Consider the following 13,797-nt stretch of genomic DNA (forward strand, 5'->3'; position numbering starts at 1 on the left):
GCCGCCATTCCTCCAGGGCCAATTTAACGGCCAGCAGTTCCTTATTACCAACATCGTATTTTCGTTCGGCCGGGGTCAAACGCCGGGAGTAATAGGCACAAGGGTGCAAGGCATGGTCTTCCCCGGACCGCTGAGAAAGGACCGCTCCTACCCCAGTGTCCGATGCGTCCACCTCTACCACGAACTGCCGTGAGGGATCAGGTTGGAGGAGTACGGGGGCTGTGGTGAACCGGTCTTTGAGGGTTTGGAAGGCCTGCTCCGCTGTCCTGGACCATGCAAACTTGACAGTATTAGAGTCCAGAAAATGTGTCCTCGCAGACGAAGCCTATAGCACAGTCAGAGGAAACAAAAAAAAAAAAAAATCCAGGAATATAACTGATTAAGAAGTAGATACCTGCCTTTACAAAATCAAAGTTTGTGTTTATATAAAACATATCACTCAACAAGAAATTGAGGTACATCCTAGACAAGTCGCCAGTCTATCACAGGGCTGATAGACAAACAGCCACGCACACCCACACACTCACTCCTACAGGCAATTTAGAGTCACCAGTCAAACTAAGCTGCGTGTCTTTGGGATGTGGGAGGAAGCCGAAGTACCCAGAGAGAACCCATGCAGGCACAGAGAGAAAATGCACACTCCACACAGAAAGGTCCTGGGTCGGCCGGGGCTCAAACCTGGAACCTTCTTGCTGTGAGACGACAGTGCTAATCACTGCCACACCACGCCGCCCTATACAAACAGTTACACTGCCTAATGGCTTACTCTGCATGAGGCTTAATCACACAGCAGAAGTGAACAGGAAAAGACTGTGTTACTCGTGTTTATGTCTGATTGGTCAGAGTTCTGTTAAATTAACAAGTTCAACAAGGGTGGACAAGGTGATCCGTCACTAAACTGAACTGTACGTTTAAAAACTAATGACATGTTGGACACAGTATTGCCTGATGGATGCTTTCTCCTGTTTGTCTCTGAAGTCTGTTTCCTACGATGCCGCGGCACAACTACCACCGGGTAGCCCCCCAGGTCCGTGCCCTGTGTGAGAAACACAGGATTCCGTACCAGACGAAAACTCTGTGGCAAGGCATGACAGATGTTGTCAGGTAAGTTCAATCATAATAGAAGTATAATAATTACTGTCAGGATGAGCCACTTTATGTAAAAAGCCACCAAAAAACCAGTTACTCCTTCAAGAATCCTTTTTCTTGATAACAGATGATGGTTTGTAATTTTCTTTTTCAGTTCACTGAAAAACTCGGGGGAGCTCTGGCTCGATGCGTATCTCCACAAGTGACCGGCGTGATTCTGCGCACTTGAGGCTAAAGTTGTGCTTCTCTCCTCTTCCTCATTATAAATTGAATCTGTTTGGCGTTATAATCGAGTAAAGTCTGAGAATGATCTTTAGTTTTTGGTGTTAGAGTTAAATCCCAGATTTTGTGCAGCATTTCTTTTTGTGCTCATACTTTTGCTTTATAGTATCTTGAACAACGGTAGGATGGTGTTAATAAATACGATCATGAAAACGGTGTTAAAGTGATCCTTTTTTTCTTTATTTAACATGTGACACAGCTTGAACAATAGCATATTTACAGTTACGCTGACAAACGATAAATCCTGTGAAACCGGGGGTTCAAATGTTCTGCGCTTGTCATTTTCTCTGATCAAACTTAACATTTTCTGTTTATCTTCTGATACAACAATAAAGAAGCTGTTGACCATTTCTCCACCTTTGATATTATGAATCCAGTGACAAACAAGAATTATTTACAAAGAAGATATGATATCAGAAATGTACTAATTTAATTTGTAGTAATGTTTTTAAACACTGCGTCCCAAAAGATTTACAACCCCCATGAATGTTTTGTCTAAATCTTCAATTAATTACCGATAGCAGAACAACATACTCTCCTGTATATACTTCTTGATTTTCCTGTGTTTGCACTGCACATTAATGACAGCACTGGACTATTACTGACATGCAGGATTACTGTGAGTTTCTCTGTGGCACACACTTGTAAGAATGTCTGAACTCTGATCATAAACAGTAAGATTATTTATAATAATACTTTCTGATTTGCATTTACCAATCAGGTTGAATCGTCTACTTCTGTTATATGCTAGGAGGACTAACGGAGCATGTGTTATTTTTCATACTTGTAAACAGTAATGTGAAAATAATTGGCCATACATCGGAAAATGTGTAATATTCTGGCACAGATTTAGACACACAGCAGCTAAAATCTACTTATTTACCAGGATATTTAGTTAACAGCTGAAATATTGACAATGTGCATGAACATCAACCACACTGCTTGTACAAATATGTATGTTATCATGCATGTCGTGCGTACACAGACACTGGCATTCACACATATCCCCCAAAATGTACATATCTTCATGCTTCCTTTTTTCACACGCACAACTTGGACAAAACTGCACAAGACAATAAAAACAAAACCAACATAATTAGAGAAGAAAACACTTGGAATACATGCACATAGCATGATATGAAATAAATATACAATCAAAATGTATACAACATTACAGTATTCTCTACCGTAAGTCACAATTAACAGTAGACTGATTTAAGAAGCTGCAGCAGTTAGGGAGCTGTGAGGGAGGAGAAGTGTATGAAAGGGTTGGGTGGTCGGCAGGTTCAGTCTTTGCCGCCAGAGTCGATCCTCTCCTGCCTTCGCTTCATGATCTCCTGCAGCTCTGAGTCTCCACTGGTCATCTGTGAGGGAAATGCAAGATTTATGTTTCTTAAAATTGTATTTCAACATATTGTTCAAGGATTCTCTTGTCACAAAGTGTGGAATACACAGAGAGAGACAGGTTTGAAGAGCAACAAACAGTGTACACACCCACTTTTTGGACTGTGTGACTCCCTAGAAATGTGACAGCTAGCACCAGCTCCTTTTTTTCCCACTTGCCTCAACATGTACAAATAAAGACTAAGTTGCTGCAAAGAGGTGTATTCATTTGTAGGTTACAACTTGTTTTTGTCTAACTGAGAATGACACAAGCAGTTTGTGTGCACTTACAGGCAAATGTGTTACCAACCTCGACCTGTGTTTTCTGCACACTGACTTGACTGTAGACACGACCACCTTCTTCTCCACACACCGCCTTTAGCTCTTCTTTGTTAAGGGAAAACAGCTGGGCTCCAGTCAGGATCCCCAAACATTCAACCGTCCTGCAGAAAACAGACAATTCATTTACATTTTAAATTCATTTATTGCATTTCTCACTTTTAAACTGCTACCAGCAGTGAGTATACTGATGCTGCTAAAACACTGCAAATCCATCAAGGACGTTTTCATGGCAGTTTGACGTGTCATGGCAGGAAAAGCACGGGTGTAATCAATTACTGATGACTGGTTCCTCTTGAGGTGTGTTCTATGCAGTGCTGGCTCTCTGGGACAGCTCACTGCTCCTTGTTTATTAAATAATAATTAATGAAGTGCAGCTGTGCCACATGTGTGCACTGATCCAAATGTGGAGGTACAGGTATTCAGTAAAATAAAAAAGAGGTAAATTCTGCCTTTGTTTGGTCAGTGTGAAGCAGAGTCTGAAGCAGATATTTCAAGATGATTAGCACTGCTGTGATGCTGAAGAAGACCGACCTGAGCTCTGGCTCTTAACACCCAAACAGCAGCTCTGGTGGCTTCAGCCTAGTTTAACCCCTGATTGTGTGGGATTGTCACGTTTTCAAACAGACCTGCAAGCCATGCATGAGAGTCATCCTTCATTTTCCTCTTTTTCCATTTCTCTGCATGGACTTTTATCTTTTAAAGGCCACTTCTTTCCTAACTGCAGGAATCCTTGGTGAACTTCAGTTCTTCAGAAGTGGACAGTGAATGTGTGTAAAAAAACAACAACAAAACACTCAGAATCATAAACGTCAGGGGACCACCATCATCTCTAGAGGTTTTAGTCAGATCTCAAAGAGCAGCTTAACACCAAGCTGAAAAGCAATGTGCTGCTGCCCTCTGGGGTTGGATGTTTTAAGCTTGTTTGCTTTGTTGCATCCGCACCCAACAGTTATGTCTCAGGGTCCTGGAGAACACCTGTCAATCAGCAGCAGGGTGAGAAGTTAAATTGCTGGAGGTCAGCAACGACAAGATTTTCCAAGCGTGCTGAGTTACTCTTGAAGGCGTGGGAAGGCATTTTGAATTTCTGAGCATCATGAATGACTTACGGTTTTGAGAAACCTTTTCCGCTGAGCCATGCGGTCACCTGCTCTGGATTTGAGTCCAGGGTGAGTGGTATTTGGATGCTGGATGATCGCTCAACACGGAACTTCCTCGTGGGTGGCTGACTTTTGTTTGCAGTGATCATCATCAATAGTTCATTGTTGACCTCATCCATCACTGCAGAAGGGAAACAGCATGGCAGCATGTGTCAGAACAAGAGTAACTACTTGTAAAAGTGGCTTTAAAACATACTTGTAATTCCTAAATCTGACTTAGTCTACTTGGTTATGTTCACTCACGTTTGTCTTTGTGTCTGCCCTTGTTAAAACTGTCTCCATGGGCCAGAGGACTAGTGGGTGGTGTCATGTAGCCTTGCTGCACACACACAGACACATACACACCTCATGAGAAAGCAACCGCAGCCTGTATTATCCCAGAAACAGGTTTGTCTTCCATCTCATTCAAGGGGATACATTTATGCCCAGGAGCCAAAAGTAAAGTATGTGTGTGAAAGTATTTCACACCAGGAAGAGTATCTGCATGCATTAGCTGCTGAAGGGCGTTGGTGCGCCTAAATGCAGTGTGTCTGTATGAATTTAAGTGAGGGTGGGAACATACTGCTGCACAACGTATTGGGTTACAAGTGCAGAGAATTTGTACAGCTGCAATGATCTAGGGCCAGAGTTCAAATGTTACTGTGCTACTGTGATGACATTTTATTATTAAATGAAAATTACTTTCATATGCTATAAATGATTTGTTATCTAGGTGTGTTCTTCTGAGTACTTAGCTGTACATCTCTCTATCATGAGCCCTACATTCTTTAGCAAATGTGTTATCTGTCTGTCTCCTAATAATCTTTTGTACTTTCAACTCAGTAGCAACAATTTGAGCTTGTGCAGTTGAGGTAAGTCTCCTGTGAGCAGACTAACTGGTATCTGTACACTACTGGACAATGAGAGTGTAAAATGTTCTGCGTCATTAAAAGTCTGTGTAGCTGGTGGAAACTTTTCTGTTATGACATCAAATTGTTTGGTTTTAATCGCTGCCTGCGGGGATGCTAAAAATACACAGCACAACTACAAAGCAGGCCAATAAATGTTGTCAGTATAAAAGTGTATTTTTTACTGACATACAAAGAAGAACTCCAATACACCCTACTTTAGTTTTATGGTTAAGAAACAAAGAATGTAATGTTAGTACACTGCAAATATGTATGTACAGACCTGGTTATGAAGGGCTTCTGGCTCTTCTATCTTCACAACATCGAGGATGTTGTAGGGGACATATCCGGCCTGGCCACTGCGATTCCGTAGTTTCCACCACTGTTTGTCGTCTTCTAGCACCTGAAAGACATATTTCACTCCTTAAATCTGAAACCTGTCATCAAACTCAGGTCTTATGCAGAACAAACTCTCAACCTGGATACAGTGGAAATTGCGTCATTGTTGGCAGTGACTGTTCGTGCTGTTCAGGTTTGCAGTTGACAAAATTTTTGCAGCAGACTGTCACATATCACCTAGAACCCCAAATCAGACAAAGTTGGGACAGCATGTAAAATCAAAATAAAAACAAAAAATTGTGATTTGTAAATCATCTGTGTCCTGTTGAAATTGAAACAGGGCCACATTGAAAACAATACAGTAGCACATTATTTGATGTGACACCATCAATTTTATTCTTTTTTCAAAATAAATACAATTCTGATGCCTGCAACACACTCCAAAAAATTTGGGACGGTTGCATTTCAGGGCCAATAAAGAGACAAAACAATGAAATGATGACTCCATTTGAAACAGGTGATGTCAACAGGTGATTGCATGATTTGGTACAAAAGTGGCATCCAGGAAAGGCCTGGCCCTTCAGGAGCAAAGATGGGCTGAGGACCACCAGTTTGCCAACATATGCCTGAGAAACTTATTCAAATATTTAAAAACAATGTTCCTCAAAAAAAAGATAGGAAGAGATTTGGATATGTCCCCCTCTACGGCGCATAATTAAAAGATTCAAGGACTCTGGAGGGATTTCAGTGTGTAAAGGGCACAAGCCTAAGCTGGATGACCATGGTCTCCGATCCCTCAGATGGCACAGCATCAAGAATCTTCACTCTTCTACAAGCAATATAACCACATGGGCTCAGGATGACATTGACACACCTGTGTCAGGCACTACAGTACATTGTTACATCTATAAATGCCACTTAAAACTGTACTGTGCCAAAAGGAAGCCAAATGTCAACAGTGTCCAGAATTGTTTTCAATGTAATACAGGGCATAGATGATTTACAAATCACTGTTTTCAGTTTTAATTTTACTCTCAATTTGCTTTCAACAAAAAAGTATGTGCATTTAAATAAGAACAAACAGAAGAGACAAAAACAGCAGTCTATTAATAAATATATACACACTGTGAAAGAAGAGTTTTCAGATGACTATGTACAATGGTTATACTTATAATATACTTATTACACTGGGGGTTTTTGCTATCTACATTATAATTGGGGTCATAATGCAATCTTCACATGAAGGATATGAACATATGACACAGTTTTTTACCTCGAGGATTTCATCCTGCAGTACTGACAGCTCATTGGCATTCCGTGCAACAAAGTGGTAGCGAATTTTGGCATATTTGCGAGTCTGTGGCGCCCCATTGTAAGAACTGTTAAGATACATTTTATCAGTTGGACATGTTTCTGCAGCATGAAAGACACAGCAAAGTATGTGAAAGTCTTCATAACTTACCCATTTGGTGAGACTGGGGGCTGAGTTCCATAAAACTGGAAAAACAGAGAGACTGTTACATTTTTAAGGGTTCTGTAAGGGATCTGTAATGTACAGTGCCTTTACAGACTGCGGCCAGTAAACACAATCCTTACATCGTCTGATAAGGATTTCCTGTAATCGGGGCTGGTGGGGGACCCCAGTGGCCCTGTAGGTCCCTCTGTTTCCCACGGGGCCGTCCTAAAGAGCTCCGCTGGTGGCTCCCAGCCGTTACGAAACTTTGGGTAATAAGGAGGAGCGCACTGATCCCTGGGCCACTCTGCTCTGCAGGAGGAAGAGTAACAGCATGGTCAAAGGCAACCTTTAAGCTGCACGTTTATACAGACAGATCCAGCAGTGATGCCATGTACCTTGGTTTGGTCCATTTGTCCCCCAGCAGCTCAAAGATGGTCATCTCTTTGGGGGTGAGGTGTCCCCGCAGGAAATCGACAGCATCTTTGGAAAGGTGAGGAGAGAAGACTGAACGGGCCAGTTCAGGACTCCCGCAGCTCTGCAGCACCTGTGGACACAGTCGCAAGTTCACTGATGTGAAAACACAAAAGAGGGGCTTTCCCCATATAGAAACATACAGTGTGTTCTTTTATTGTGTTTCCTACAGCTGTTTGAAAAATTTCAATACGTTAGTTTTAGTACTGGTACTTTTTCCCCTAATTTTGAGGAATACTAAAAGATAATTCTTTTTCATTAACAAAATATGGTAAACTTTTCAATGGATCAGTCTATAATATTTAAACACAAATAGCAGCACACAAACTTTGACCTTATATAATTTGGTTTAAAATTAGCATGTCATGTTTTCCTAAATCAGATCAGGAGACAACTGATCAAAAATTAAGTAAAAGTAAACACGAATAGGAATTTGAGTAAAGATCTGCTACAAACTTCAGTACTTGACAGTTTTTGCCGATGAGAGACACATTTCATACTCAAACAGATAAGGTCAAATACCATCCTCGTTTTGAGTGATGAAATTAAAGTGAACTGTATATATCTGTCATTCAAGCTAGATACTTTATAGAAGGTGATTAGAAAACAGCAATAAACAAGAGCCAGCAAACAAATAATTACACACATTAAATATTGAAATACTGATAAAATATTGGCACAACAGCATCACAAATCAATTTTAAATAAACTAAAATATGGGTATGTTGTTTACACTGTTATACAACTAGAAACAGACTACAGATGTATCTGGAGCTGCATGTCGAGGCAGACTGATAAGGACAGCTAGCAGCCATGAGGCCACACTTTGCTTTGCTTTTATCTCAAACCTTATCAAGTAAAGCTAACATCTGCAGAAGTCAATGTACCATATCAGGTGAAGAGCTAATCGCAGCACTGGCTTTCTATCCACCAGTATCGAAGGTGTGTTCTGGTAAAACAACATTATGTACGTGTGGCTGTGTCAGAGTTGAAAGCCACGTTGCTCCAGTCTGCCAAGGGTTTAAAAAAGCGGCAGTGGGTGTGGTCCCAGAAAAAAAATTTAAACAATAAGAGGAATGTCTCATGGCAACATAGCAGTTTGGTGTTTTCCTGGTCATACATGCTTGCCATCTTCTGTATGACACTGAACAGATTTTTAAGTCTTACCAGCTCCAGAGGGCCAAAGAGTAAATGAACCAGCTCAGATGCACTTGGATTCTGTATGTGTTTCTTCAGTTTGGCCTGCAGGGGACGCAGTGAGAGACATACAGTGAGAATGTGATGAACACTGTGAATGAGGGCAGTTAGGAGCTGTGATATCTTACCAAGAGGTTTAAGGACAGCTTCAGTTTCTGCAGGCTATCAATGAACTCCGCTTCGGAGGGGGGCTTGGCTCGCAAGGTCAGCATGCCCTCTGTAAACAGCCAGAGCAACAATGACCACACAGACACTGCACAGTTACCAGCCTGCCATACAGAAACATTACAGGCAAGACACAGGCTTCACTTTCTGGCCAAGGTTTAATCTTTTCTATCTCTACAAGGGCTTACACCTTACAGCTGAAAAATAGGTTGGACATACAATAATGTTAAGGTAATAAACTGCTTCACAGATGAAATGTTCACCCTGGCCAAAAAGTAAAAGCCCAAGAACAATGTGCTACATCAGGGTTTCTCAACCTGTGAACCAGAATGTCCCCAAATCTCCGTGAATCCAAAAATCAGACACCTATGTGGTGAACATTTGAGTATGATATTCCCTCAAACTGGATTTTCAGGAATAAGGAATAAACTTCAAACAGACTATAACAAAGCTCAAACCTATTGATTTAAACTTAAAAAGAACTATCAATCAACCATCTTATCTATAAACAAGCATCTGCACATGGGACTCTGACCTCAAGGTTGAGAAACTGATTCTCTAGATAGAGAACACGTTGTTTTGAGCACATCTATCGGTGTAATCAAGGACAACACACATTTCTGCTATAGTACTTTGGAAGAATTACACTTTCTACATGTGTGTTTTACCCTGACCATGCGTATCTTACTGGACAGGGAACCAGCTGTGTTACAGTGAGAACACAGCATCACACCAGTGCCAGGGTTGGATGGTAAAACATTACTTATGAACAGTAACATCATTACAGGACACAGCTTTTAGTCCATAAACAAGATGACACTGTTGGTGTAAGATTAAAATTGTTTTGACTCATCTCATCTGCATCTCATGCAAAATTAAACTGAAGTTTACCTCTTTTTTTTTTTAGCAATGCCAATATTTTGGCTTTGTCAGGCAAAAACACAACAACATTTAATTTCAGACACACAGAAACACACTGATATTAATAAATTAAAGTAACCAAATGTGTGGGTGCAACAGAAGAATAATACACCTTACACTAATACGCTTACTTACTTTAGGAAGTAAGTAAGTAAGGAGTATTAATATTACATCAGTAGTGATAAGTAATTGTGTAAAGAGTATTGTATTACTTCACAGAACCCCAGACTGGCCTCTACCACAGGACACAAAAAGACAAAAATGGCGACGTGAGCAATATGAACATATTGTCACTGCATTCGTGCCACCACATCAGAAGAAAGGGAGACAGACCTGCTGGTCCTTTCTTCTTATTCTTCTTACTCTTGTTGCGCTGGTTGAGCTGGGAAAAGGCCTCTGCTGCCTTTTGTAACCGTGCAACAAAGATCTCTATGTCATCCAGGGCACAGTTGAGGATTTGCTGAGGGAGACAAGTCCTGAGGTTTAGCATGAAGCATATTATGAGATGATGAAAGGATCTGTGTAATGCAATGACTGTGGATATGAAACGCTCACCACATCCTTCTCAATGCGCTGGGCCAGCTTTTCATGTGACTCTGCATCATATTCAAGTACAAGTTCATATTAACACAAAAAAATGCACATGATTAAAGATAAACAAAAGAAAAAATACAATTTTGCATAACATGTAAGTTGTGCATGTATAAAGTTTATTCTTCTGAGTGCATGTACAGCAGAAGTGTCCGCACCCTGTGTGTTCGTGGCAGCCACTCGTCCCTTTGGAGCACGTGAGGGGCCCTTAGGGGGTGAGGGGGGGAGAATGGATTCTCTATGATGTTTCATTTTCTCCTGGTTCACCCTGGGGGAGGAGGAGGCGGCGAGACCTTCAGCACCCTGACATCAGGTTAACTAACCAGTATTTAGGTTAGTGACACCTCTCGAAATGTGCATGGCTAAAAGGCTGTGTGTGTGTTTTTCTGCAGCTACATTGTTCTTACTTCAGAGTCTGAAGCCTCATCTTCTTTCCATGCTTGCTGTCTCCAATGGCACTATCTATATCTGCATGAACCATCTCCGCCTGGACAGAGTGAGAGAGAGAGGAAGGGGGTTTTACTTAACATACTGCAGCTTTTACAGGTGACATCTGTATAGAGTTTCACTACTGGTCATGCCAAAGTTAGTTGGTGTTTCCCAGCACCCAGTTGCAATTTTGTCATCTCTGATGATTGACTGATTGATACTTTATTGATCCAAGGGAAATTCAAACTCAGTATTGAAAGTTTGCAGTTAAATATCTCATTGTAATACTTGTTAACCCTGTTCTATTGACACCTACAGGTTCTTTTTGTGCCCAACTTGGACTCACACAGTTCAAATCCAGATGTAGAAGATAGGTGTGACGATGTTTTAAATTAACTGAATTATGGTAATTTAACTGAATTCCAGTTTTGATGATGACAATGGCTGGTTTTGATTACAAGTCTGCAACCAAAGGCATTCGAGTCAATTATATGTTTTTTTTTTTTTATCTTGCTTGACTTTACAGATTAACAGTATATTTTAGAAACAGCAGAAACAAATAAATGGTCAAATCAAATACATCAGAAAAATCTTTTTAGCATTTCTTCAAAAATCTTTTTTATTTTTCCTTCACATCAAATGACATGTGCATCACAACTTTAATGGGAAATAAACTCTATGTTCCTTTATTGTTTCAATAAAAACACAGGCAAGTCACACACGATAATCCGAAGTTTGTTAAATTCAGATCCCCCCATGAATGAGCTCATTCTAAACGTAATAAACACTTACTTGTAAGCTCGTTCTTTGAACTTAGCAATAGAGGTAGAGTCTTTACAGTAAGGTATAGTATTGCACCCTTTCAGTGACAGCTCTTCATTTGTGCAAATATCTTTTAACAAGGCTGCGAATAATGTAAAAGGATACACACAGCACAGTCTTTTTTACAGGACTGAAATCTAACCCAGTGCTCCAACAACAACAGCAGGGACTTATGAATGACAAACACACAAAGCCAGCTAATCATGAACAGACAATAAAAGAAGCAAACTGAACTAAGCCTGTTACATTCGGACAGACTCACCTCCACCTCATCACAGTGGAAGAAGTGGATGTCGGGTTTGTGCTGCTCTTTGTCCTGACATACGAGCAGCAACACGGAGGGGTAACTTGTCTGATTCAGCAATGCCTGACACATGTGGATGGTGGGGAGGGGAAAGTTCTCCAACTCTTCCTGCAGAAGAAAAGCGAGAGCAAGATACAGTATCAGACCCGGGAATATTATGGCCCGCGAGCCAGACGCGGCTCGTTGACAAGTCTCTATCAGGCCCGTTAATTCTGTGACTTTTATTTTGAAGTGGAGGAATACTCAGCGCACAAATGAAAGCATCATTTGAGTCTAATGTTTCTCTGACATTTGAGCAGCTAACTACAATAGGATGCAAGTGCCATGTGGTTGGCAAAACGAGTAACGTTAACAAAAAGAGGAAGGTTGATGCAGGACATTTCACAATGGGTGGACTTCTAAACATTACTTCACCAAAGTACGTGGTAAAGCACTGTGCTTAATTTGCATGGAGCTTATTGCCATTTCCAAGTATGCATTTCTGTTACAGTGTTGACTTATGCACTTGTTCCAGTACAAAGATTTAAATAAAAATGGGTAACTAACATTTGAAAGCCCTTTGTAAAGTACGGTAGACTTTCTGCCAAAAATCTAAGCCAAGTGCATCAGGATATCGGCATATGTCAGTGGAGTAACTTTCCAACATTTGACTCTGCTCCTCCATAACTAACAGAAAATATTATACAACTACTGCATTTTCACAAGCTGAAGTTGTACTCCTAGTAACTAGTACTGTCTGAAAATGACTGCAGACAGATATTTCAAGCAGCAGCTCAGAGGCACAAATCATCACTGGGGCATTTGTTGCAACTTAACATAATGTGATGATGTGTCCGATGTGTGGACAGGTGTGGCGCAGTTACCTGTGTGTCACAGTCCAGCAGCCTGACCGCCTTGTCAGTAACCTGCAGGAGCATTTCTTGTGCCCATATTTTGTCCTTTGAATCCAGAAGGACAAGTTTCTTAATGGCATCATCCACTGTGACAATGGACTCTGTCTTGTCCATAATGAAGGTGGAGAGATGCTGAGGAGAAAACAGTAAATTAGAGAAGGACAAGGTTTTCTGCTGTGAGGGGACTATGACTTGGTGTGAATTAAGACAATGGATGTACAGAAAGTATCATTTAAAACATACATGCTTTCTGCTTAATTGCCTCTATTAAAGAAGTAGTTTGAAATTTTCTGAAAAATACTCATTCACCAACTTAAAACAAAGTTCACCGCCATAAAATAAACTCAAACAATGCTACATTTCTCATTATTTTTTAGCATTGTATAGTTTGTGATATCAGCTGTCACCGCTATAAATGTTATAACACCATTTAATGACTGTTATCAGCTGTCATGCCTCCCATAATTACTGAGCTGTACCTACCAGTAGGGTACAAGGTACAACGATATGGTTCTTCCCTGAAAAATTTATTCAACCTCTAGGGGCCATAGGTGCTATGTCAGGAGAAAAAGCCAAATGACAAAGGTAATGACATTTAAAGAGTGACAAAATCCATGCACAGATGAGATAAAGGTAAAAGGGCAGGATGACAAAACGCAAGAGTTTCAAACAGGAGACAGCTGTTTGTTTCCCATAGCAAACTGGTAGTCAGTGTTGTTACTTAAGGAAGTATTATTCTAACTCAAACCATGATCTTTCCCTAAACCTATCCAAGTAGCTTTTGTGCCAAACCGGGTACACTCCATGTTGATTTCTGTAACGATGATGACAAAGTTTCAGTCTATGAATAGCCTAGTGAGCCAAACGTGGAGGTGGAGTAGGGCCCCACTAACCCACATCTATGCTCCCCTTGACAACTAATAACACTGTAGCTGATACCTGCCCATATGTGATATTCAAGATGTGTGTGGAAATTAGTTTTTTTTATTTTACTCTTATTTATTCAGGCAGATATGTCCTGTCTGGGGACTGAAACAGGGGTCTTTTGGTCACAAGCTTGCTTTTCTAA

General features: G+C 40.8%; 2 protein-coding genes across 4 annotated transcripts in view; one reads left to right on the top strand and one right to left on the bottom strand.

Annotated features, from left to right (window-relative positions):
* Positions 1-1,448, top strand: part of LOC109971244 (fatty acid desaturase 2-like) — a gene marked incomplete at its 5' end in the record, with an annotated part of 20,136 nt that extends 18,688 nt beyond the window's left edge. Inside the window, 2 exons of the mRNA XM_020619373.1 lie at positions 979-1,104; positions 1,244-1,448. Of these exons, the coding sequence (XP_020475029.1) occupies positions 979-1,104; positions 1,244-1,295 (178 nt within the window). The remainder of the gene's footprint in view (positions 1-978; positions 1,105-1,243) is intronic.
* Positions 1,449-1,529: 81 nt separating this feature from the next.
* The window catches only part of eps8l2 (EPS8 signaling adaptor L2), a 22,403-nt gene continuing 10,135 nt past the window's right edge, over positions 1,530-13,797 (bottom strand). For 2 of the 3 annotated variants that reach the window (XM_020619312.1, XM_020619311.1), the window contains 17 exons: positions 12,699-12,860; positions 11,794-11,943; positions 10,688-10,767; positions 10,439-10,548; positions 10,245-10,285; positions 10,023-10,149; positions 8,732-8,820; positions 8,574-8,648; positions 7,331-7,479; positions 7,076-7,244; positions 6,942-6,976; positions 6,753-6,858; positions 5,424-5,543; positions 4,497-4,572; positions 4,203-4,374; positions 3,065-3,197; positions 1,530-2,735 (listed from right to left, as the gene is read on the bottom strand). In XM_020619312.1, the coding sequence (XP_020474968.1) occupies positions 2,658-2,735; positions 3,065-3,197; positions 4,203-4,374; positions 4,497-4,572; positions 5,424-5,543; positions 6,753-6,858; positions 6,942-6,976; positions 7,076-7,244; positions 7,331-7,479; positions 8,574-8,648; positions 8,732-8,820; positions 10,023-10,149; positions 10,245-10,285; positions 10,439-10,548; positions 10,688-10,767; positions 11,794-11,943; positions 12,699-12,860 (1,872 nt within the window). In that variant the 3' untranslated portion in view covers positions 1,530-2,657. The remainder of the gene's footprint in view (positions 2,736-3,064; positions 3,198-4,202; positions 4,375-4,496; positions 4,573-5,423; positions 5,544-6,752; positions 6,859-6,941; positions 6,977-7,075; positions 7,245-7,330; positions 7,480-8,573; positions 8,649-8,731; positions 8,821-10,022; positions 10,150-10,244; positions 10,286-10,438; positions 10,549-10,687; positions 10,768-11,793; positions 11,944-12,698; positions 12,861-13,797) is intronic. The other variant, XM_020619313.1, reaches the window with a different exon arrangement.

Source organism: Monopterus albus, unplaced genomic scaffold (assembly GCF_001952655.1).
Source record: "Monopterus albus unplaced genomic scaffold, M_albus_1.0 scaffold218.1, whole genome shotgun sequence".
NCBI lineage: Eukaryota > Metazoa > Chordata > Actinopteri > Synbranchiformes > Synbranchidae > Monopterus > Monopterus albus.